The 22,580-nt window shown below is 36.2% G+C and overlaps 2 protein-coding genes, 1 long non-coding RNA gene and 1 pseudogene across 3 annotated transcripts; 2 read left to right on the top strand and 2 right to left on the bottom strand.

Annotated features, from left to right (window-relative positions):
* Nucleotides 1–543: 543 nt before the first annotated feature.
* On the bottom strand, nt 544–4,872 carry LOC139192437 (uncharacterized). Its single transcript, XR_011576607.1, has 4 exons — nt 4,571–4,872; nt 4,257–4,394; nt 3,580–3,637; nt 544–2,669 (listed from the first exon to the last, which is right to left on the bottom strand). It is a non-coding gene; the product is annotated as an uncharacterized lncRNA (long non-coding RNA).
* Nucleotides 4,873–5,638: 766 nt separating this feature from the next.
* Nucleotides 5,639–11,708, top strand: LOC139192436 (KH domain-containing protein HEN4-like; annotated as a pseudogene).
* LOC139192435 (amino acid permease 6-like) lies at nt 10,858–17,896 on the bottom strand. The gene is made up of 7 exons (XM_070814548.1): nt 17,505–17,896; nt 17,141–17,374; nt 16,924–17,017; nt 16,102–16,316; nt 15,841–15,983; nt 12,268–12,495; nt 10,858–11,582 (listed from the first exon to the last, which is right to left on the bottom strand). The coding sequence occupies exons 1-7, from the start codon at nt 17,614–17,616 to the stop codon at nt 11,157–11,159; spliced, it is 1,452 nt and encodes a 483-aa protein (XP_070670649.1). The 5' UTR covers nt 17,617–17,896; the 3' UTR covers nt 10,858–11,156.
* Nucleotides 17,897–21,170: 3,274 nt separating this feature from the next.
* Nucleotides 21,171–22,321, top strand: LOC108169507 (uncharacterized). The gene is made up of 2 exons (XM_029108755.2): nt 21,171–21,972; nt 22,284–22,321. The coding sequence occupies exons 1-2, from the start codon at nt 21,171–21,173 to the stop codon at nt 22,319–22,321; spliced, it is 840 nt and encodes a 279-aa protein (XP_028964588.2).
* The last annotated feature ends 259 nt before the right edge of the window (nt 22,322–22,580 follow it).

Here is a 22,580-nt window from a genome sequence, read left to right as displayed (position 1 = left end):
TGATACTCAACTTTACTCCAGTAGATTTCAAATCCACAAGAAGATGAACATAGCAAGCGTACCAAGCATTAATTCTCACTGGGGTCTTCCTACTAAATGCATCAGCCACAACATTAGCTTGACCACCCTCGTCACACAATCATAATCACTAAGCAACTCATTCCACCTTTGTTGCCTAAGATTAAGATACCTCTGAATAAACAGATATTGGGTACTCTTTTGATTTGTAACAATCATGCACTTTTCTTCCCATAAAGACAATGTCTCCAAATTCTCAAAGCAAAGATGATAGCTGCTAATTCCAAATTATAATTAGGGTAATTCATCTTATGAGATCCCAATGGCCATGAAGCATAGGCAATCATCCTACCATGTTGCATCAACACGCATCCAAGTACATTCAAAGAAGTATTATTATAGACCACATAATTACCACTATCGTCTGGGAGTGTGAAAACAGATGCATGAGTGAGGGAATACTTTACTTGCTGAAGCTCTACTCACAATTTTTTTTTTTTTTTTATCCCACTCAAACTTAACCTCTTTTCTCATCAATCTCGCCAAGGGCGAAGCAATAATTAAAATCTTGGACGAACTATCGATAATATCCTGCTAATCCGAGAAAACTCTGAACCTCAGTCACAGTTCGCAATTGTTCCAAATTCTCAATCGTTGCTACTCTTTTAAGAATCCATTTGAATACCTTAAGTAGATATAATTAATTTATCCAACATTAGCATTTGCTAAACTTAGCATACATCAACGTTCCCTCAATCTTTGCAACACCAACTTTAAATATCTAGCATGCACTGCTCTAATCTTATCAATCTCGTCAATGGCAAACAATAACAACCCGGTCCAGATATCACTGGAATACTTCCTTCAGCAAACTCATAAAAGTAGCAGGTGCATTCGTCACTCCGTATGGCCTCCCAACTTGAAATGACCATAACGAGTCCTGGATTCAGTCTTATGAACATCCCCACTGTTAATCTTCAACTAATATCATTCAGACCTCAAGTCAATCTCAGAAAGTACCCAGGCGCCTCAGAGCTGATCAAATAATCATCAATACACAACAATGGATAACAGCTCTCAATCGTTACCCGATTCAATTACATAATATCAATGCCTAGCCTTAATGTCCATTTTCTTCCTCACAAATAACCCGGAGCTTTTCCAATGTGATATAATAAGTTGAATGGAACTTTTAACTCAACCTGAACCAATCTCTAACATAGGATTTGTACCTAAAAACAATTCAATAATAAAACCCACATCTCTGCCTGGCGGCAATCTAGGTAAGGCATCTGGGAATACACCAAGAAAATGTCTAACCATCTTTACATCTTCCATACTATTAGGATCAACATCATTTAGCACCATATGAACTCAATATCTTGGCAGCCTTTTGATAACAATCTTCTTTGCTCTCTCAACAGGAATAATGGCATAACTCACTCCACTTTACTTACCCCCAAAAGTAACCTCTGGTCATCCAGGTCAACAAAAATTAACTGATTCCCCATAGCAATCTAGCTTGACACAATTATACATTTCCTCTACCAGAGTCATCTTGTCTCAGAAATCTGGGATCACTAGTAAATCTATCACTTCGCCTCTGACCAGTGGCAGTAAAACTTAAGCTGGGAAAATTAGCTCTAATTTCACTTCCTTTGAAGCTCTGAGTCCTCCGAGGTCTTTGATATGACGAATCTTTAACTTTATCGTCTTATTCTGATTCTCATTCCTTTCTTATTCCTCTTTACTCTCGCTGATCATATTCTCAAAGTCTTCAAAGCCCAACAGCATCCCGTAAACTCTTGGTAAAAAGTACAATGGATAGTGATCGCCAAAGAACGCAACTTCTTCTTATCATCCAGCCAAAAACGACATAACACCTCGACCGAATTAACAACATCATCAGAATGGAAATAAGGCAAGTCTGTAAGCTTTCTATAATATTCATCCGTCGTCATTTTCCTCGTCTCACATTTGCAATTTCTTGTTTACTACCATCACAATATGCCGGGGGAATGAACTTTTCTTAAACAATTCTTTAAACAACTTCCAAACAGTTGTCCTTCCGATATTGTCGGATAACATTCCTATCTCCATCAAAATGCAGATTCATCACTCAAAAACTAGGTAATCATCTCGACCTACCTATCGGGAGGAAAATTCCCTTAACCTTGCATAATCTGAAACGCCTTTTCCCAATTGATTAAGCCATCAATCTGCTCCCTTAGGTCCTTCATATCCCTAAGGGATTCAAATTTAACTTATAACCAGTCTCAAAAGGTCCCTTTAGATAATAGACTGAATCACAATGGCAATAGTTTCCCCCCAAACTACTATATCAGGGAAATTAGGCTCATCCGAACTACGTGGCTCGCTACGAGGTGGTATAGTTCTGACAGAAGACACTAGGAAATTATCAAGATGTCCAGAATTGCAACCTAGGCTCTGATACCAACTGACACACCCCGTCCCGAAGGAGGGCGTGCTGGCCGTCACGTGAGAGTGACGTAACCATTTACACAGTTCGGAAGCTTTAAAAAAAATTCCAATTACTAAGATAACACACCCGAGGGTGAGTCCTACTTTTGTGAATTCTGTCAGAACACCGTTGGATTCCTCGTGGCCACCAAAGCTCTGCTAACTTGAACCTGGAGGGGCGCAAAACAAAATTGAGTGGGTCAGTAAAACAAAGTTTTTCGAAGACTTTTCATTTAAAACATTTATAACCCCTCACCGTAAAACCTGTATACTTTCCCAGAAAATAGCATATATATAACATATATATAAGCAAAAAGCTCAAATCTCAAACCTTTAACACTTTTCAGAAATATATATATATATATATATATATATATATATATATAGATATATAACCATATGAAATCTCAAAGCTTGAATCCCAAATCTTTAACATTTTTCAAGAAAAACATGTCATGCCATAAATCAAAATATAAATCAGGTGAAATAAGGAATCAATCGGAGACCCTGCAGTTGGTCCTATACGATTAATTCAATAGCTCAATATCTCACTAAGCCGGAGTCACCACAGTGACCTATACGGCCCTACTCTGCACATCACTCGGAACTACGTAAGGTAGTCTATACGATGAAAGGTGTAAAATACGCTCTAGTGCTTCTCTCATCATATCATCAGCGCGCATATCTAAGGTCACCCACCAGTCGGAACCCCTCTAATGGTCTGTACGACTGGCATGTCGGAACCCTCACATGGTCTGTACGACATCCACCTACTTGGATCCAAGGCGAGCGTGCGGTGTGGTGAATAATATAAGCACTAACACCTAGGGTGCAGATTATGAGCTCAAACATCTCAACAACAACAATTCAATGAATAAACGAACTCACCTGACTTACCTGTGCCTCCACAGCACCATGCAACATGTATGCATCATATATCAATCATATAACTCATATGAAATTCACATTTTCCAAATAATTCTATGCATGGCATTTTCAAAACATAATTTCGCATAAAAGCATTTTTTCTGGGAAAAACAATAGTATATAGGTAATACGAAAACAAAACTGCCCACTCACCTGGAGTTCGCCCACAACTCCCTAGCACCGTACATCAAGGCGTCATGACGATTAGCGCCTAGAACAACAATCAAATCCAACCTCAGAAATTATGCCGATAGAATACATAACTTATATAAGACACGTCACTACGTAGTTCGATCCGGATGATCTGCAATTCAGATTTCAAATCCGTAACTTCCAGAGGTCCACAATATACCTCTAGGACAACATCCTAAAATTTCATTACCATCCAACGGTCGGATCTTCGTCAATTTCCAAAACTAAGTGACGGTTAACATTCTATTTTATGAACTTACAACTTCAATTCCAGAAGATCCGTAAATCGGATTCCCAATCCGTAAGTTCCTATAATCCTCAAATATTACGTATTACAACGTATCAAAGTTTGATGACGATCCAACGGTCGGATCGTCAATTCACATTTTCATCTAACCACGAATCGTAACCAACTTAGGTTCAATTATTCAATTTACGTCCATCAATTATCAAAACAGAACCTAGAACCTTAATCACAAGCTAATAATGACATTGGCGGGCCATTGGCCACGCGCCGCCGCGCGGGCCGCCGCGGGTGGCGGTTGGCCGCCCCCGGCTCGCCGGAAAATTCAACTATTTCCAAAAATTACCAAAATTTGCAGATTTGAAGATCTCAATGAGTAGAACAACTTTCATACCTGAGACCAAGGCCAATTTGGCCTGGAAGTGCTTCAATTTCACCAAAACCGTGAAGAACCCTAGAATTTGGGTGTTTCCAATTCGACCTTCAAACTTGTTCCAACGCCTCAATTACCTCTTGGGCTTTGTTCTAGGTCCTAAAGGAATGCTAAAGGTGTTAGTAATTGAAAGAAAACATTTCAAAATTTGGAGAATTTAAACAAAAGGGTCGCGGCACCCGTAGGGGTGTTCTTCGCGAAATCACAACGAAATTCAATGATTCTTGGGGTGAAACGTAAAGAGGGAAGGCCTAGATGATGATTAGGAGTGGTACCTTGACTCAATTCGTCGGAAATTTGGACGAAATCCATCGAATTTGGGCGTGGGCACCGCCGGGTCGAAACGACCCACGGGTTCTCCCCAACCCATTTCCTCTTTTCCTCCGCTTCTCACCCTCTCTCCCTTCCTCCTTTCCCTGTTCCGATTGGTCAGTTTCTTCCCCTCTCTGCCTCTGATTCGCTCTCTCTCCTTCTTCTCCGATTGGGCAGTTTTTGCCCAATCTCTCTTCCTCTTTTCTGTTTTCTGGTTCTTCCCACGCACACACCCACACAAAACTTTCATTTTTCTCATCCCAGCCATCCATTTCAAAATCCTTTAATCTGGGCCATCCAAATTTTAATAAAAGAATTTCTATATTTTACTAAAATTATAATTCCTTAAAATTCCAAATTTCAAACGTTAATAACTTCTTCGATATAACTCCAAATCACGAACCGTCTGCGCCCACGCGTCCGTAACGACGAGTACTACGAGGATATGTCAAGAAAACAAATCTTAGATGGCCCGACACAACGATTAACCTCGAATGATGTGCGTGCCTCAAAGGGCATTTTTGTAAAATCCTTTATTAAAACTTTAAAAATTCTTAAAATTAGGGACGGGCTGTCACAATTTTTGTGTTTATAATCGAAATTGTTCATATTATAAATCATTCTGTAAGGATATTTTCTGTAAAAATAATATTATTTAGTCATCGAATTGTATAAAAACACACAAACGAATATGATAGATACATTACAAACCATCTAATTTATATGCGATAATTGGTCGATTAATTTTAATTGATTTTTTTTTTTGTAGAGATGATTTTTATAAAATGATTTGAAATGCAAACGCTTTCTACCATAAACACAAAGTTTTGTAATTAAAATGTTTTGATGAAAACTCTTTCTTAACCTTAAGGAATTAAGCTCTTCTCTTTGGATCGAAGTATTTATTTTCTTTTTTTTTATTAGAAAAACTCAGTTATGGATCGAGGGTTTCTCGGTTATATTGGTTTTCAGTGCAACAATAAACAACCTTCTGGGCCGGGTCATCTTTACCAAACCCGGTTCACTTGTACTAGGGATTTCATGCTTTTGGCTTCCCAAAACCAAAGCAATCGTTCATCGGAAGAAGTAAGCAAAATCAATGTCCAGGAGTTGAACAAATTCTGTCATCCGACCAAACTGAAACCCCTGCTTCTTCCGGACCCACCACAACCGGTGAGTCTACCTTTGTCAATCAGTCTCTCATGTTCTCTTGTCTCTTCATTTCATTTTCCAAAGACAATTTTTGTTTTTTTTTGCAATTTGGGGGCTGAACTCTAGTGTTTTGCAATTTGGGGCAGATGAGGGAACTTTCGTTGTACCTACATTTTCCTGGCTGCCAAACAAAAAATATTAGTGGTTATGTTACGTCTGCTGGCTTTTGCATCATTGCTGGTAAAAGATTAGAAGTGTTTGCAACTGGGATAAGGATTATTATTTTTTTGTTTATTTTTATCCAAGCGATAGTCGAATCTAATCTAAACTACGAGGAGGGGGATTCGAACCGGGATATGTTAGTGTAGATTTAATGTTTCAGTGGAAGACATTTTGAGACTGTTTTCGGAGGATCCGAATATTAGATTTTCTTATGTTTTATTGTTTTTGTGTTATATGCAAATGGCAGTGCTGTTGGTCTGCTATAATTTTGGGTGGAAATGTCGGCTCCATTGACGCCGTCGAAGAGACCACATGAGGAGAGCCTTGCGGAGACTAATGGGAAGGGGAAGTTGCAGAAGTCTGGAAATCAAGCTTCTGAACTCTCCCCTGGCAATGTTGCTTTCCGGGTACTGTGCCCTGCGTCCAAAGTTGATAATGTCACTGGGGAAGGTGGCTCTGTCATATCACAGATTTTTCAAGAAACTCTTGTAAAGGTCAGAATTGAGGAAGCTGTCCCGGGATGCGATGAAAGAGTTATTGTCGTGGGTTCTGATGGAGAGAATGATGTTGGTAGCGAGCATAGAAAGGAGGATGGTGTTGAAGAGGCAAATGTGGATGAAAAGCATGATGGTACTAAGGAGCCAAGAGAAAGGGATGAAACTCGGGAATCGGTTCCTATTGAAGATTCAAAATCTGATCTTGAAGATTCGAAATCTGATAATCTATCTCCATCTTTGCTGAGGGCTCTGAAACTTGTTTTTGAGAGAATGGTTGAAGGGGAAACAGAGAGCGATGGAGCGGATGAAGAAAGTAATGTGTCTTTGACATTTGTTTGCAGATTACTAGTCCTTTCATCCCAAGTGGGTTGCCTCTTGGGAAAGGGTGGTAGTGTTATCAAACAAATGTCATCTGAAAGTGGGGCACAAATCCGGATCCTTCCCAGAGATAAACTTCCGTCATGTGCGGCAGTTTGCGATGAACTAGTTCAGGTAACTTCAAATATCACTATATATTATGTAATACTATCAACCATTGCTGCAGAATACCTTATTTTATTTCAGTCAAGATATGAATAAGTGAGTCGTGCCTACTCTAACGTGTTCGTCACTCAGGTTTTATTTAATCAGCAGGGTTGTCAAAATGCTCATGCAATGCAATAGTGCGGATGTAATATTTACGCATTGTATGTAATCTTTAAGCATTGGAAATTTGCACAGTGCACTAGAATTTGGTTTACGTTTATATGTTGATGATTCTGATGCATAAATTTCTATTTGGACATCGTATTTTGATAATTATGCTGCAGATTTCGGGGAACATTGATGCAGTTGGGAAAGCTATTGAATATGTTTGCCGGCGCTTCAGTTGATGAAGAAGTTGTTCAGGTGTGTTTTCCTTAGTGCATGCGTGGTTCTTTGAGTCTGAAAAGGTTGGCCATATCTCTATCTTGGGTATCATTTTGTGAAGTGGCTGCTTTTGCTTCTCGGTTTAGTTGCTGTAAACTTTATGTGGATTTGTGCATGTTGTTGATATTAATAGTCCAGGAATGCTGTCTTTGTTTGCATGCAAGTGTTCCGTGTTTTATCATATTTAACAAACACGGCCTTTTTTTTTCTAATCAGCTGTGCTTGCTGCTAAACGGTTCCTCTTATTACAGATAAATGGAGAATTTGAGGCCGTTAAAGATGCTCTTCTGCAGATTACCACTAGGTTGCGGCATCACTTTTTTCGTGATGCATTTCCTTCTATACATTATCATCAAAATCCTGCGTTTTTGGATCAACCTCCATTTCAATCATATCTGAGGAGGGACTTCTCACCTCCAGGAATGCATTCTAATTTAGGCCCATCGTTGCACAAGTTTGATGCTGTTGGTGGCCTGCCCCCTCATGGTAGTTTTCATCCTCACGACGATCGTGCTCCCTTTGTGCACAATATTCATAGGTTAGGTGCCCGCCCACATTTATCCGAGAGAAGACCTTGGGGCCCTCAGGTATTTAGTTGTTATAGACACTTTTACTTATAGTTCTGCTTTAGATGGTTTCTGTATTTCTCCACATACATCTGTTTCAACTTTTGTTGATTTTTTCAGTCAGGTGCTTCAAACTTTTTCATCATATGCTTGTTTCATCTTGAGATAATTATATGTGTGGAAATTGATCTTCACTGTATGTTAGTTTGAAACGGGCAAGTTTAATTGTACGTAAGTTGCTGATTTACGTTTGTATCCCAAACTTGTCCACAGGGACTTCATGAAGGTGGTGGTCCACCAGGCTTGCCAAACTTTCCAAGGTGCTCCTCAAAGAAGAATTCCAGGGTTTGGAGGAAGCCAACCAGCAATAGTTACCAGCACCACTGTTGAAGTTGTTTGCCTAGTTCCCTTGTTCCTATTATAAATGGAGAAGATGGTGAATGCTTGAAGCAAATACGTCAGGTACATTCTTGATCTGACCATGTTGGCATAAAGGAAGAAAACATGGATTTGTAACATATTATTAAATAGAGGGCTGTGAGGATATTTGGAAATGGAATGAAATACATGACCTTGCTTCCCTTTTAGTTATAAAATTTAATTAATTACTGAGAACCCTGTAAGCATATGGGGTAGTGTACATCTGCTCAGAAAAACTGCTCCCACCTGATTGACGTTTGCTTGTTCATAATCGCCCTTCCCCATGACTCCTAATTCCACAAAATTAGGTCACCAATTTTTTCTATTGCATTTGCACAATGTTAATTAGAGAATATATGTTCGTCACTTCATACATAGTCTACTTATGTATAGAATCGAATTAATTGTCAGGATACACCAGTTGAACTAAAACCAATTGAGTGGCATAGATAGATAGAAATATGGAGAAAGAAGGGAGGTGAAATTAAGAAAGAAAGAGGGCCGCGAGAGAGGACAGAAGAGGGTAGTCTAGGATTTCAATATTCTTCAATTGTTTGCATAATCAAGTTTAAATTTGTACGCTACATTAAGTGGATCTCACTATGCTGGGTGTTATATGCGACAGGCCTTGCCTTGCCTTGTGCTTGGAAATAAATTGAGCTGTTTGCAATATGCCAATTATCGTTATTATTTTTGTAAAAAAACCTCAAATTCGATTGGCCTGTCCTTTGCTTACTGTGTGCTTGGTTTTCATTGCATGATAAAGTTCAACTTACAATTTTATTGGAATTTGGAAGCGTATATATAGATACATATATTTAATTGTTTATGACTCTACAGTTCCATTTAGTCAGAACATGCTTTGTTGCATAGCATTTACACTTCTAATATGACCAACACTGTTCCAGATTTCTGATGCAAAAGTTACCATTACCGAGCCCAAGCCTGGAGCAGTTGAAACTGTTATTATAATATCCGGAACACCTGAACAAACGCACGCTGCGCAGAGCCTTATTCAAGCATTTGTGATGAGTGAGACCGAATCTTCTTGATTTAGGGTAATACTTTTCTTCTTCTTAATTTGGTCATCATAACTGGGTATATTTATAGCACAAATAGCACAATATATAGAAGTTGGTATTATATAAAATACACTGTAGCACAATAATATCAAATTATGCTTTTGTTATTGTTTTGTTATAAGTCAGGTCTCTCATGCTCTTGCTCAGTTGCATGAAAAAACACTCCATATAGTTGGTAACGTCTGCTATTTGAAAACAGTTTGTCAGCTGAAGACTTTAAAGATTTAGATCCCCAGAACCATAATGTTGCAGTCCCAATAATCGTGAGATTTCTGAACCTAACAGTGCAAATTTGTTGGTCCATACATGAAGAGTGTTCCTCCTTCTCAAGTTATCCGAGGATCCCTTTTGGCATCCATGAAAGTTGAAGAAAAGACTGGCTTGGATAATGAGGTTGTAGTAAGTTTCGAGAAAGTTCTAATATCACATTCTAACCTGTCTTGTGTATCTGATAATCTGAGCATGTGTGAAACTTTTATATAAAATGTTAGATAACCTTGCCATGTCAATTTTAAGGTAAATCCAGTCTAAACTATTTTTTTCTCGAAAGGAAATAAAAAAAAAATTCAGAAAGCATGACAACTTTGTCTTTCATTCACTTCTGTGTGCGTCTGCGCAATGAAACATGCCTTACCATTACTTCCTAGTACATGCTGAACTATCCTTTTTCAGTAGGACTCCAATTAATGACTTTAATGTTAATATCAGAACAGTAAACAAACCCGGTCCATGTCAGGTGCTTAGATGAGTTTAGATATTTACTCTTGTGTTTGGCAAACATTTGGTTACCTTGTTTTGAAGTGAATGTCTTGATTAGAACAGTTTTAGTTAAGGTTCAGGTTTGTATGCTGTCTTTCGTACTCGGCTTCTTTTTCTCTCTAACTATAGATTGTAACATGCAACATAGAATCTATAACCTCCATTGTGCCTATACTGAAATTCTGATTAATTACAGAGGCAAGTTGTTGCATGTCTTAACCTTGGATCCATGTTGACAATACAGTGGATGGTGTTGCGTAATTATTTTCTTTTATTTTGTGCTTAAATATTCTTGTTTAAATATAATGTCTTATTTATTTCTGGTAGGGTAAACATTTTTATGTTATGATCAGCATAAATCACAACATAGTGTTTAAAGTTTGACCCATCTGACTCATCTGTCGTTGCCATTTATAGAGAAACTAGCTCAGTTTCGTTTACCTATTGTGAAAATTCAGTGGTATCGAAACCCCTGGGGATAGTGGTGAGACCTCTGAGGATAAGTGGGAAAAAGAATTAGGTTTAGGCTAGGTTACTTGCCCTACCGAAAAGCCTTCATAAATGAATTAAGAGTAACCGGAGGGTGTGTTATAGTATATAGTACTATCTTGTTAGCTTAAAGATATAAGCATTTACGAAACTGTTTGTTCTCAAATATTGTTTCCCTAATCCACATTCCTTTATTTTGGTTGTTCCTTCCATTTACTTTTTCTCTTGTTTGAGAAATACATTGCAACCCTGACCAGTTTGATAGCTTCAAACTTTAGGAGATATTGAAAATTACAGACTTTATTACTGTTAGGGTTTTGCTGCAAACAATTAATCACACACTACTCAAACCTATATTTAAGATATATATATATATATATCTATATATCTATATATATATAAGATATATATATCTATATATATATATGTTATATAAATAGGGAAAAGGGACTACTATTGCTCAGTGTGGAAGGGCTTGTATTTCTTGACGTCGGTTGCCAGACCTTGAATGGATGCAGCAGCTGCAACAAGCGAAATCACCAAGCACACCCAGCTCAGAATCTTCATCCAAGTCCAGGTGAAAGTGAACTTGGGCATTTTTGTCCTTGCCATGTACATCTCTATCGGGAAGTAGACTGTCAGCGGCCAGAACGAGGCTGCTCCGAGCAATCCCAGGAAGTCGTTGAAGAACGGGAACAACATGGCCAAGATTGCGGTCATCACCACGTATGCAGTCCTCCACACCAATCTGAAGGAGTTGACGCATAATTGACCGCAAAACGGAATGTTAATGGGGTACTCACTGTTGATGAAGTTGCTATCCGGCCACCGTTTGGCGCATTTGCTTTCCACGAACCCGAATATGGGCTGGCAGAAGACCTGAAGAAGATGATCATGTCATGCACGCGGTCTTGTATAAGAAACAGTAAGAGTATTGTTATTTATACCATCGCAACTGCCAATTGTATTGTGTACCATCTCTCTAATACAGGTACATTTCATTTAGATGTGTAGTTGCATGGGTAGATCAGAAATGTGCCAATTTAGATTTTGAATTATTAAGCGATTAAAAATTACGTCCATAAACTCTTGTTTTGGAAACATCGGCCCTTAAACTAATTAAAATATGTCAGTTACATCCCTAATATAAGATTTGAAGCTATTATATTCAATTTTTAGTCAATTAAGTTGCGTGACTTGCACGTGATACACTCTGGAGGGTATATGTCTGTTTTTCATCAGTCTAAGGAATTAATAAGTTTTTTGAAGAAAAGAGTAAAGAGAGTTAACTTTGGCGGATAAACAAAAAATTAGATTTGCAACTAATATGCAATGGACTCATAGGCAAGAAAATAATAGTTTTGAATATATTATTAAGGATGAAACTAGTAGTTTTTAATGAGTTTTGTGACCTATTTTACAGAGATAATAGTTTAGAGATTTAATTTTACTCGGTTGATAATTCAATGACTAAATCGACAATTCACCTTAGATAGATAGATTATTCCACCTCTACTAGAACGATGGTACCCAACATAGTCATGGTTAATAAGGGCTTAATTACCTGGTAAGCACAGATTAAGTGGATGGCGATGCAAATGTTGGCGATATCAACAAGCCAAAAGGGTTCATAGAATCCGAAACCGGTGAGAAAGTTTCCGGGTGCATGATTCCCAAACGCTGCATAACCAACGCAACCGCAGAGAACATAGAACAGGGTGGTGGTCGCAATGCCAATGCTAGTTGCCCTCTTCATGGCTTTGTTCTCTGCCGGGGGTGATTTCAGTGTGTCCTGCAATTAGGCCAATTCCATGAGCCACAACCATAATCTTTTAGGATTATTCTTACTCCACAACCTATAAATTTTCACTTTCAGCAGCGTCTCTAGTAATTAATACGGGAGATGATTTTCATACATCTCTTTCAGGGTTATCTTTTGTCATCGGATTGAGTAAATTAAACGGAAGCAACAAATAAGATTAAAAATGATTGTGTAGAAACTAGATAAATAGTTTGTGTTATTATTTTAAATACACATCACCTCTTTTGTAAGGAGAAAATGACTTGCCTAGCAAATCACTTCGATGATGATCACCCACCCCTTGTTTTAGACTCTTTTGGTGTGAAACTACTCGCTTTTTATTATAATATATCACCGTTTTTATTAAAAATTCCAACCCAAAAATGTATAAAGTTTTTCTGTCAAACTTAATAAGAAATGTTCTTTTTTAAAATTATCATAAGCACTTTTACTCAATTCAAAAGCAATTTTCTAACAAGTCACTAAGTGTAGGAATAGCCACAAATAAACCAAATTTTCTTCTATAATACATACCACTGAGTGATATAGAAAATTAAAACAGTTAGATGTTACAATAGGAGTGGTCCAAAAGAAAAAAGCTAAGGAGACCATCTACAAAATATAGTTTAAGTAGATGGTCTCTCTAGCATCACCCGGTTCATAAATACAATAGTTAAATCTTGTATAAAACTTGTATCACAGAGTGGTATATGTAACTGAACCCAAAATCAAAGAATCAAACAATCATGCCAAAAACAATCAAAACAAAAAGAAAATAAAGACATGATATGCACATTTTCCTTTAATCTTTATTATGGTATAGAATTTAAGAAATGAAAATGGTTTGAAAACTTTGAGTTTTAACGATAAAGATAAAATACATGGTAAAGTGAATAGTACCATAATTGACTTTTTAATGTAAAAATATGATTTTTTATTAAAATAAATAATACTTTGAACTTTTCGTTAAAATTCCTTAAAATTTATGTCCAATTTTAAGATGCTGAGTTCCGTTCTATAATGGAACAACTTTAAGGAGATTTGACGAAACCACGATTCACTAATTCATATTTCATGTCTCATATTTTCGGAGGAGAAAGACGTGACAAATGACAACGACCTAACTTATTTTATATAAAGAAGAAAGGATGGACGACAAGAAAAGTAGAAAGAATTTCATATCTTTTTATTTTTTATTTTTTTATAAGGTCCACCTTATTTGATGGCCCAAATTTTGCCTTTGTGGACCACCTTTGATGATGGTCCTCTTGGAATCTTTTATAAAGTGGGCTGTACGGTTAAAAGAGTTAAATAAAAACATAATATATATATACACACACATACATACTCGAATAACAAAATTAAAAACATGCTTTTAGTGAGATGTGATTTTTTTTAATTATTTATAATTTTTAGATTGAATAAACTAAGAAAAAATAAACAAAATTAGCATAAAGAAGGAGAAAATGAGTTCGCAGAAATCTTTTTTCTATAGTCGTATGTAGCAGGCTATATATTAGATTAGAAGAAATTAACATGTTTTAACTTTTGACTCTTCATTTTCTTACAAAATGATACCGTATTTTACAAACAAGGACATCAAGCATAAGGTCCTAAGCATTTCATTTTGTTTATAAGATAATATTTTAAAGTACTATAATTTATGAAAATGAGACTCTAATACAAGAAAATAAATGGTACTTACGACAACTGATTTAAGCATGTCGCTTTAACTTTTCATTTAAAGGTATATAATCTTCTGGGAAATTTGAACCATTTAACTTTTTGGTTACCTACAACGTAAGGCTTCCAAATTATGTTCCATTTTGGGGATGCAAAAACAAAATTTTTTTGTAACATTTATTAATTGTCTTTTTGTTAGAATGGAGAGGTTACCGGACCACTTCCATTCCAAAACAGTTTCTCACTTTAGGTCCGTATCACTTTAAGTTATCGGACCACATTTACGTTTTTATCTGGCTAACTTCGGATAAAACCTAAATCCAAGTTGCCACTTGCTTAATTATTGAGTAAATTATCAAGAAAGATCCATGCAGAAAACCAGACACTCCATGCTTCCATGTTTCTATACAAAAAGATGGATTTTATATATATCTAGTAAAAGAAATATCTCGACGCACTAAATTGACATACTTATTAACACGAACTTTAAAATAGATGGATCATACTAATGCATGTGAGATTCATTTGTATTTAAAAAAAATGCGTAAACAAACATTGTAGTTTTGTGTGTTCAAATTCTCGATTTTTAAAACGATAATTATGAAGAGTAATCATAGATAAAATCGAGATATGAGTTAAGATAAGATAGGAAATGAACATATTTAATATCCGACCTACATCTGGACTCTATATATCGACCCTATCTTAATTTTTAAAGGAATTTTAACAAAAAAACTTCTGGTACTATTCACTTTAATGAAAAATTATATTTTTACACTAAAAAGTCAATCGTGATATTATTTTCTTTACCCTTTATTTTGTCATTATCGTTAAAATTCAAAGTTTTCAAGCTATTTTCATTAGTTTTCCTAATTTTTTATAGGTGTATATATATATATAAGTGTTATTGGCACTCTAAAAATCTCATTCTGCACTCCTTATAAGTGTATTTTTCTTTCTAAATATAAAAAGTATGAAACGTAGATAAAAATTTTTGAAGTAACAATTCCCTTCTATATATATATATATATAAACTAGCACAGTTGTGTCTCCCCCAACATTTAACAAGGCACACATATCAAGTTGCACACGTAAAAGGATATGCGATATGGTGCCAAGATATTTTGTTTCGATTGGTAAGGACAAAACAAGCCATGCTGCATGCATGTGAGATATACATACCTAAATAATCGATATCTGACAAACGTACACGCCCTGGCAAGCCGCGTGTTCGTATTGTTTTGTTCATTTGCGCTTCCCGCTAAACAATTAGCAACGTTGCTAGCTAATTGAGATTATGTTTTGAGAACATTCTAATACGTGAATTAGTAATATTTATAGTATAAGTGTAACTGTTGCACTTAAAAGTTTTCTAAGACCTACATAAGTACCTAGTGATGCTTAAGTAGTATCAATAAACTTGTCACTACAAAGATTTGTTGAGTTAAAATTTTGTCCGTTAAGTGTTACTAATCTTATCTCTTACAATTAACATAGAACACCTTTCTAATAAAAGTAAAATTTTTGTAAAATAAGTTGATTTACTTCTAGTGGGCACAATACGGTAGGGTTTATAGATTAGGTTTTTGTGTGTGTATGGATATGTAATATTACGATGATAAGGTGAAGATATATAGGTAAGGAGTGACTTGCCTGTATTTCCACAAGAACGGTAGAGTATGCATAAGCAAAGGCAATGTCTCCAATGGCTTGGAATGTCTTCCAAACTTTCTCGGAGGCCGACACATCTATCCCGACTGTAGTTCCGGTTAAAGTTGTCCTTGCATGTGGTCCACCTAATTCATTTTCCATACAATAACAAGTTTTATTATCTATTTATATACACATTAGATATATATACATATATCATCTGTACATATTTGAATATATTAGGGAATTAGGGTTAAATATTACCTATAACTTTTGCTATGGAGAGGCCAAGGCCTATTAATGAATAGGCAAATGACATGACGGCTGCAAGTATTGAGAGCCACGAGAGTTTATGAAAGTTCTGTATTTGGCTGAGAAAGAGTTGGATGCAAGCAAAGATTATCATGAAAGGGTTATTTGATGTGTGACACTTGACATGATGACCATGCTTGTGAAAACAATTCGACCTCTTCACCGCCCTGCATTATTACAAAACCTCAAAGTTAATTTCACTCAAAAATATGAAAACAAAAGAAAGAAAGGTTATTGCAATCTTGATTATCGTTTTACAATAAAATCTGTTTTATTAAAGAAAGAGCGGTATATATAGAACCATCGTAAGTACCAAAATTCGTTTAGAACCTCTTAAATATTTCACTGTTTTCTTTATTTGTTATAAAATATAAGAGTTTTTCACAATTAAAGGTCTTATCGTCTAATTTTTGCTATAATGAACCGAGATTCTAATTAAAAATGGCTTACACACAACCAAATATTGTATTTCAATAATATTTTATACTGAACTAATCTAAAATACAGATATCATTGGCTACCTATCTCATTTTATGGTCAAATTATGAAGCCCGAGTTTATTATTTGTATATATAAATAAATATATTAACACATAGATAGATAGGTTAGTGCGCATGATTTGGTGAACAAATTCTGCGAATCTATCTCGTGTCGTTGAAAAAGTAGAAAAGAAATAGAGATCCTTTTCACATAAATACTAAGTAAGTCAAAAAAGTAGTAGTCATTTGTTGAATATCTAAGCTAATGCGAGCGGCTGCGGCTGCGGCTACTTACACCATGCTGATGGATGCAGTAATTGTGTAACCGATAGTAACACCAATCAGATTTCCATACTGAGCCAATCCACACAGCAACACTTTTTTGCCTCCTGCTCAAACAAAACCCGACAAAAATAGCCAGATTAATTACGTGACCTTTGATTAATATAATACAAACTAATAAATTAATAATATAATTACGTAAATAAGAGGATAATATATATATATATTACCTAGATTGGCTCGTACGACATCCATGTAGGTGTAGTTTCTTTTGCCGCTGACAGGGTCGGGAGACCTGTAACAGTCGGCGAGCAGAGTGGAGGTGAAGTAGGTGATGAAAGAGAAGGCCATGAGAACGGCAGGCCCTGCAACCCATCCCAACTGAGCTATTGCCCATGCCAGAGACAACACCCCGGACCCTATCACAGCCGTTATGATATGTGCACTAGCAGTCATCCATGTCCCTTCAAAATTTCACAAAACCACAAAGTCACGTAAGTATATATGTGAATACATGCATATATTTCATATTAAACAGCTGAACGAGATTCTCAGTTCAAATCTCTTGGACGACAACTGTGTATATATACATACCGGTTCTTTTGGGACGGCCATCGTCGTCCACGTTCTTGCGAAAGTCACCGTTTTCGATTATTGCAGGGTTGTGCTCTATGTACATGCTAGTCTTCTGAAACTGGCCTGCCATCTCTTCTCTCTCTCTCTCTCTCGATTTGTAGCTCTTAGTTTTGGTTGCAGCGGAGTTGAGAGAGAAATGGCACCAAAAGGGTTTGGTACTTGGGTGGTTATAGAGAGAAATGGGGAGTGAGGAGAGTATATATGAACAGTGAAGATGAAGAGGGGTGGGTGGGGGGAATATTTAAAAGGTGATTGGGGGAGATAAAATACTACAATGAAGGGTGAGGACCAAAGTCAAAACGAAAACTTGTACAAAAGCAAAACATGTGTAGTCAAAGACTCGAAATGGTAGGTAGGGAATTGAAACATTTATGAACCGAATTTACTTTAAAATGCAAATAAAGCAAAAAATAATGTTAGAGTATCACACACACACATACATACATACATACATATATATATATATATATCATATTAGTGTTTTATAGCATGCGATAAATTAGGCATAAAATAAATACTTAATAGATAAATTCACTAAGGATATTAGGGAGAGCCTTACCATTTAGTACTACGGTCTAATGATATTTTTCTTTCACTTGTAAGTGAGAGGTCTTAGGTTCGATTCTCGCGAAAGACAATTTTGAACCACATTAGTGCTAGCCCATTGTGAGGCTAAGCATACTCCATTCCCCTTAGTATATATAATATTGTTTGTTAAAAAATAAAAAAAAATAAAATAAGGGGAGCCCCTTGGAGATGAGCTCATTCACCTCTTGGAAATAATGTATCTTGACCATACTACTTTTATAATCGGAATCATTTAATTTCTTAATCTTCATTGAAAAATCATCTCTATAATATGAATTATTTAGTAATTCAAATGGGTAGAACAACCGACGGTGTGGGTATTAAGTAATATATTCATGATGAGTCTTTCATGTATTTGATATGTTTAGATGATTAAATGATCTGTATTTGGAATGATTTTTTGTAGGATTGATTGTCAAATAAAGATTAATAAATTGAACAATTATGATCGTTGATTTTATTAAGTGAAAATACATTATTTGCAAATATATGAACGTAGTTTCTCTAATCTTTTCCTAACAGGAAACAAAAAATGGCTATAATAATAGGGGTTTTGAGAGCCTAGGCTAAATGGTTGGGTTGGAAATTGTCCAAATTATTATTAGGGTTTAGTGTGCCTGTGCACCTTTGATAGTGGTAAGCTTAAATTAAGGTCCCCACATGCGGTGGTGTTTTTGGATTTGGTCCATCCATTTGGAGGGTTTGAAATTGAATGGTACCCATTGATTGTGGATTTTGAAAGTTAGTGTGAGAAAGAACTCTCTCTCTCTCTCTCTCTCTCTCTATGCATTTGTGTAATCTCATCTATCTCATACACCTGTGCTTTAGGGCGGCCCCCCTCTGCTTGCGACTTGGGTTGGTCTCAGAGAGTCCACCATTCTACATCAAGACCTTGAAAATAGCACGGAATTATTTTGTTTTAGCACATACTTTCCTTTCTGGATTCGACAATATATTTCATTGACCTCCATTGAATTGTTTACGATTATCATAATGTTTGCTGGCCCTGCGGCTGCCGACTATATTTCATCAAGACCTTAACACATAATATTGTACCTTATTAGTTTGCCACATACTAATAAGGTACAATATTATGTGTCTGCTCAAATAATAATTAATTAAAATTGATTCAAACTCTTCGCGTAGTTCTCAAATCTACTTTAGTGGTTATATTTTTTTTAGTACATCTATATTTTTACATTAGGGGGATGGAGAGTTCGGCTAAGCCACACAATGAGCAACCTAATTTGGTATCGAATTCGCCATCCACGAGATTCGAACCTAAGACCTCTCACTTCTAAGCGAAGAGGAATACCACCAAACCGTAGTACTGAGTGGCTAGTGGTTAGATTTTTAAAGAGTTATAAATTCATGGAGTTTGATGGAATACAATGTGAACTCCCATAAGTTTTATGTGAAATTTGAGTTTATTTAAAATTTGATAGAGAGGCATGAATATTCGAACATACATTATGAAAAATCTCCAAATCCATCAAAATCCTTCCATTTTTAATATCTTTAAAATCAAATCATGATTAAATAAACTCATATTTTTATATACTTGCTAATTAAATTCTTAATTGAAAACACCAATATTTACATAGACTTTTATAAATTTCTTTAAAATTCGCTAGATTTCTTAAATTCATGTTAAATTCTAATTAAATATAGATTTTTAAACTCTTTTAAATCCCTGAAAATTTTAATTAAATACATCCATGTAAAGTAGTTCTAGATTTTGCTAGCTAGTTTGAAAATTTCCATATCAATTTACACTATAAACTTAAACAATTTATGATTTAATTAATTAATGAGTAATATAAATATATATTATAATATTATACATATCTGTTTTATTATGTAACATGTTGGATTATATAATTAGAGTATTCGGATATAAAAAAATTACACGCTTACTGACCTCAGTAGTACATGTGAATTCCACATACAATGATAAGCTCAACCTCAATTAAAGAGTGTGCCAACAAGTGTGTTACTTTTCATTTGTTTTTTTTGTTTTTTAACAAATGATAGCTTTAATGAGTTAAATTGTTAAATGTTACGCGGCCGGAAAGAGATCAATAGGAGTTGAACCAACATCAAGATACATATGCATTATTGCTTATTGCATCACTTTTGTATGTTTAATGTAGAGTAATATATATAGAAGCGCTCAAACTCTAATTAGTTGATAACTTAGTACGGCGTGCATCCCTCATCTAAGCTTGCTCCACAATATTTTTTGTAATCTTAAATGACCATCTTTAGATTATCACTTAACGATCATACTTGCAAAATTTCATGAAATTGGAAGATGCTTAGTTATCTTCTTGTAATATGATAACTCAAACGAATATAATGTTCTTGATAAACAATAAAATTTCACAATGATAATATAAGGGCTAAGCCTTTTTAGATTTGAGTGGATTTTTACAAGAATGATGTATGAATGAGAATAAAAGGAGATGTTAAGGAAAGTATCTCCACAGATTAGTCAATATTATTAATTGATATTGTTGTTATTTACTTCCTTGTTTAGTCCTTGACGATCCTTGTGTCTAGGCTTTAGTTTAGGATCTTGTTCACTGTATTCTTGTATATAAGGTGTAAACCTAGTTGGAGAAATATATAATGAAAGCTATATTCCATTATACGTTTTCTATGATGGTACCAGAGTGATTGATATCTGGGCAAACAAAAAGCAAACACACAAACAAACCCTAGCAAAACGCAGCCATGGGTGATAGAGAAAAGAAGTCAACCTCCGCAGGCATGACCTCGCATTCGAAGTGGGAGAATCCTAATCACCCACTTTATCTCCATCATTCGGACCAACCTGGTGCAGTGCTTGTGCCTCAGCCACTGGTGGAAGACAATTACAGTACATGGGTTCAATCCATGACCATGGCTTTAACAGTCAAAAATAAACTAGGGCTTGTCGATGGAACAGTCGAGAAGCCTACTGAAGACAAACATGAAGAACTGCAGCAGTGGAATCGGTGTAATAATCTGGTTAAGACGTGACTCCTAGGATCTATGTCCAAAGAAATCTCAAGTAGTGTCATCCACTGTAAAGATGCAAGGCAGATGTGGCTTGATTTGCAAGAAAGGTTTTCCCATGTGAACATTGTTCAATTGTTTCACATAGAAAATGAGATCCATGGCTGTGTACAAGGCAACATGACGGTGAGTTCGTACTTCACTAAATTAAAAGGGCTTTGGGACGAACGTGATGTACTGTGTTCTATCCCTGCATGTAGTTGCGACACGAAAAAGGAGATTATTTCTTATGTTGAAACCCAGAAAACCATGAAGTTTCTCATGGGTTTAAACGATTCATATTCCACCGTTCGAAGTAATACTCTCCTCCTTGAGCCTTTACCAACAGTGAACAAGGCCTATTCCCTTGTTCTTCGTCATGAGAGGCAGGCAGAAGTCTCAACTGGAAAGCATCTTTCTCAACCTGAAGCGGCAGTCTTTGCCGTGAAAAATGGTGGCCGAGAAAATGAACAAGAAGACGGAAATCTTCGTTGCGGGAAATGTAACAAGACGAACCATATTACCAAGCACTGCCGAGCACACCTCAAGTGCACTTTTTGTGGATGGAAAGGTCATTCATTCGAATATTGTCGCAAGCGCAAAGCAGCTGCTGAACCTGAACAAAATCGCCCATCTTCTGCTAAGGGTAATCATGTTGCAGTGCATGACAAGAAGGACGGGATGCCCAATTTTCCCTTCTCTCAGGAGGATTGCAAACAGATACTTGCGATGTTAAACAAGAACAAGTCATCCTTTGCGAATCACGTTGGTAATTCATCAAACAATGAAAAACTCTCAGGTAAAGCTTTTTCATGCATGCACAATGGTATTACAACTGTTTGGATCTTGGATAGTGGTGCAACGGACCACATCGTTTGCAGCCCTAATTCTCTCACATCATCGAGGCCTGTTTCTAACCATACTGTTGAACTACCCACTGGTTCTCTTGCCACGGTCACCCACATTGGACAAGTCGTTTTCTCACCCACATTGGTGCTTGATCATGTTTTGTGTGTACCATTTTTCACGTTAAATGTAATATCCATTAGTAAGCTCGCCCATGATTCTTTCTATATTACCATTTTTCTCAGACAAATTTGTGTTATACAGGACCTACGCTCGGGGAAGATGATTGGGATGGGATTTAAGCGAGAGGGGCTATACTACCTCGATCCACCACAGAAAAGAACATGCAATGTCATTCAAGCTTCCAACCCTTGTCTTTGGCATCAACGTCTAGGCCATCCATCCCAAACTGTTTCCATGTTATTTCCCTTCTTGAATAATAAACCTTGTGATTCTAATAAGTGCTTTATTTGTCCATTAGCCAAACAAACCAGAGCACCATTTTCATTAAGTTCTATATCCACTAAATCTTGTTTTGAACTGATTCATATTGACATTTGG

The sequence above is a fragment of the Malus domestica genome, chromosome 15, assembly GCF_042453785.1.
Source record: "Malus domestica chromosome 15, GDT2T_hap1".
Classification (NCBI taxonomy): Eukaryota; Viridiplantae; Streptophyta; class Magnoliopsida; order Rosales; family Rosaceae; genus Malus; species Malus domestica.
The sequence above is the reverse complement of the archived record's forward strand: the minus strand, read 5'-3'. Positions and strand labels throughout refer to the sequence as shown.

What these genes read in the sequence shown, in the direction of transcription:
- LOC139192435 (XM_070814548.1), bottom strand. Translation starts at nt 17,616, where the DNA reads ATGGCAGGCCAGTTTCAGAAGACTAGCATGTACATAGAGCACAACCCT. An exon ending in CTCCATAGCAAAAGTTATAG is followed by an intron (nt 15,984 to 16,101) that starts GTAATATTTAAC and finishes AAAATGAATTAG; the next exon opens with GTGGACCACATGCAAGGACA. An exon ending in CCGTTCTTGTGGAAATACAG is followed by an intron (nt 12,496 to 15,840) that starts GCAAGTCACTCC and finishes GCCTAATTGCAG; the next exon opens with GACACACTGAAATCACCCCC.
- LOC108169507 (XM_029108755.2), top strand. Translation starts at nt 21,171, where the DNA reads ATGTCCAAAGAAATCTCAAGTAGTGTCATCCACTGTAAAGATGCAAGG. An exon ending in AAACAATGAAAAACTCTCAG is followed by an intron (nt 21,973 to 22,283) that starts GTAAAGCTTTTT and finishes TGTGTTATACAG; the next exon opens with GACCTACGCTCGGGGAAGAT.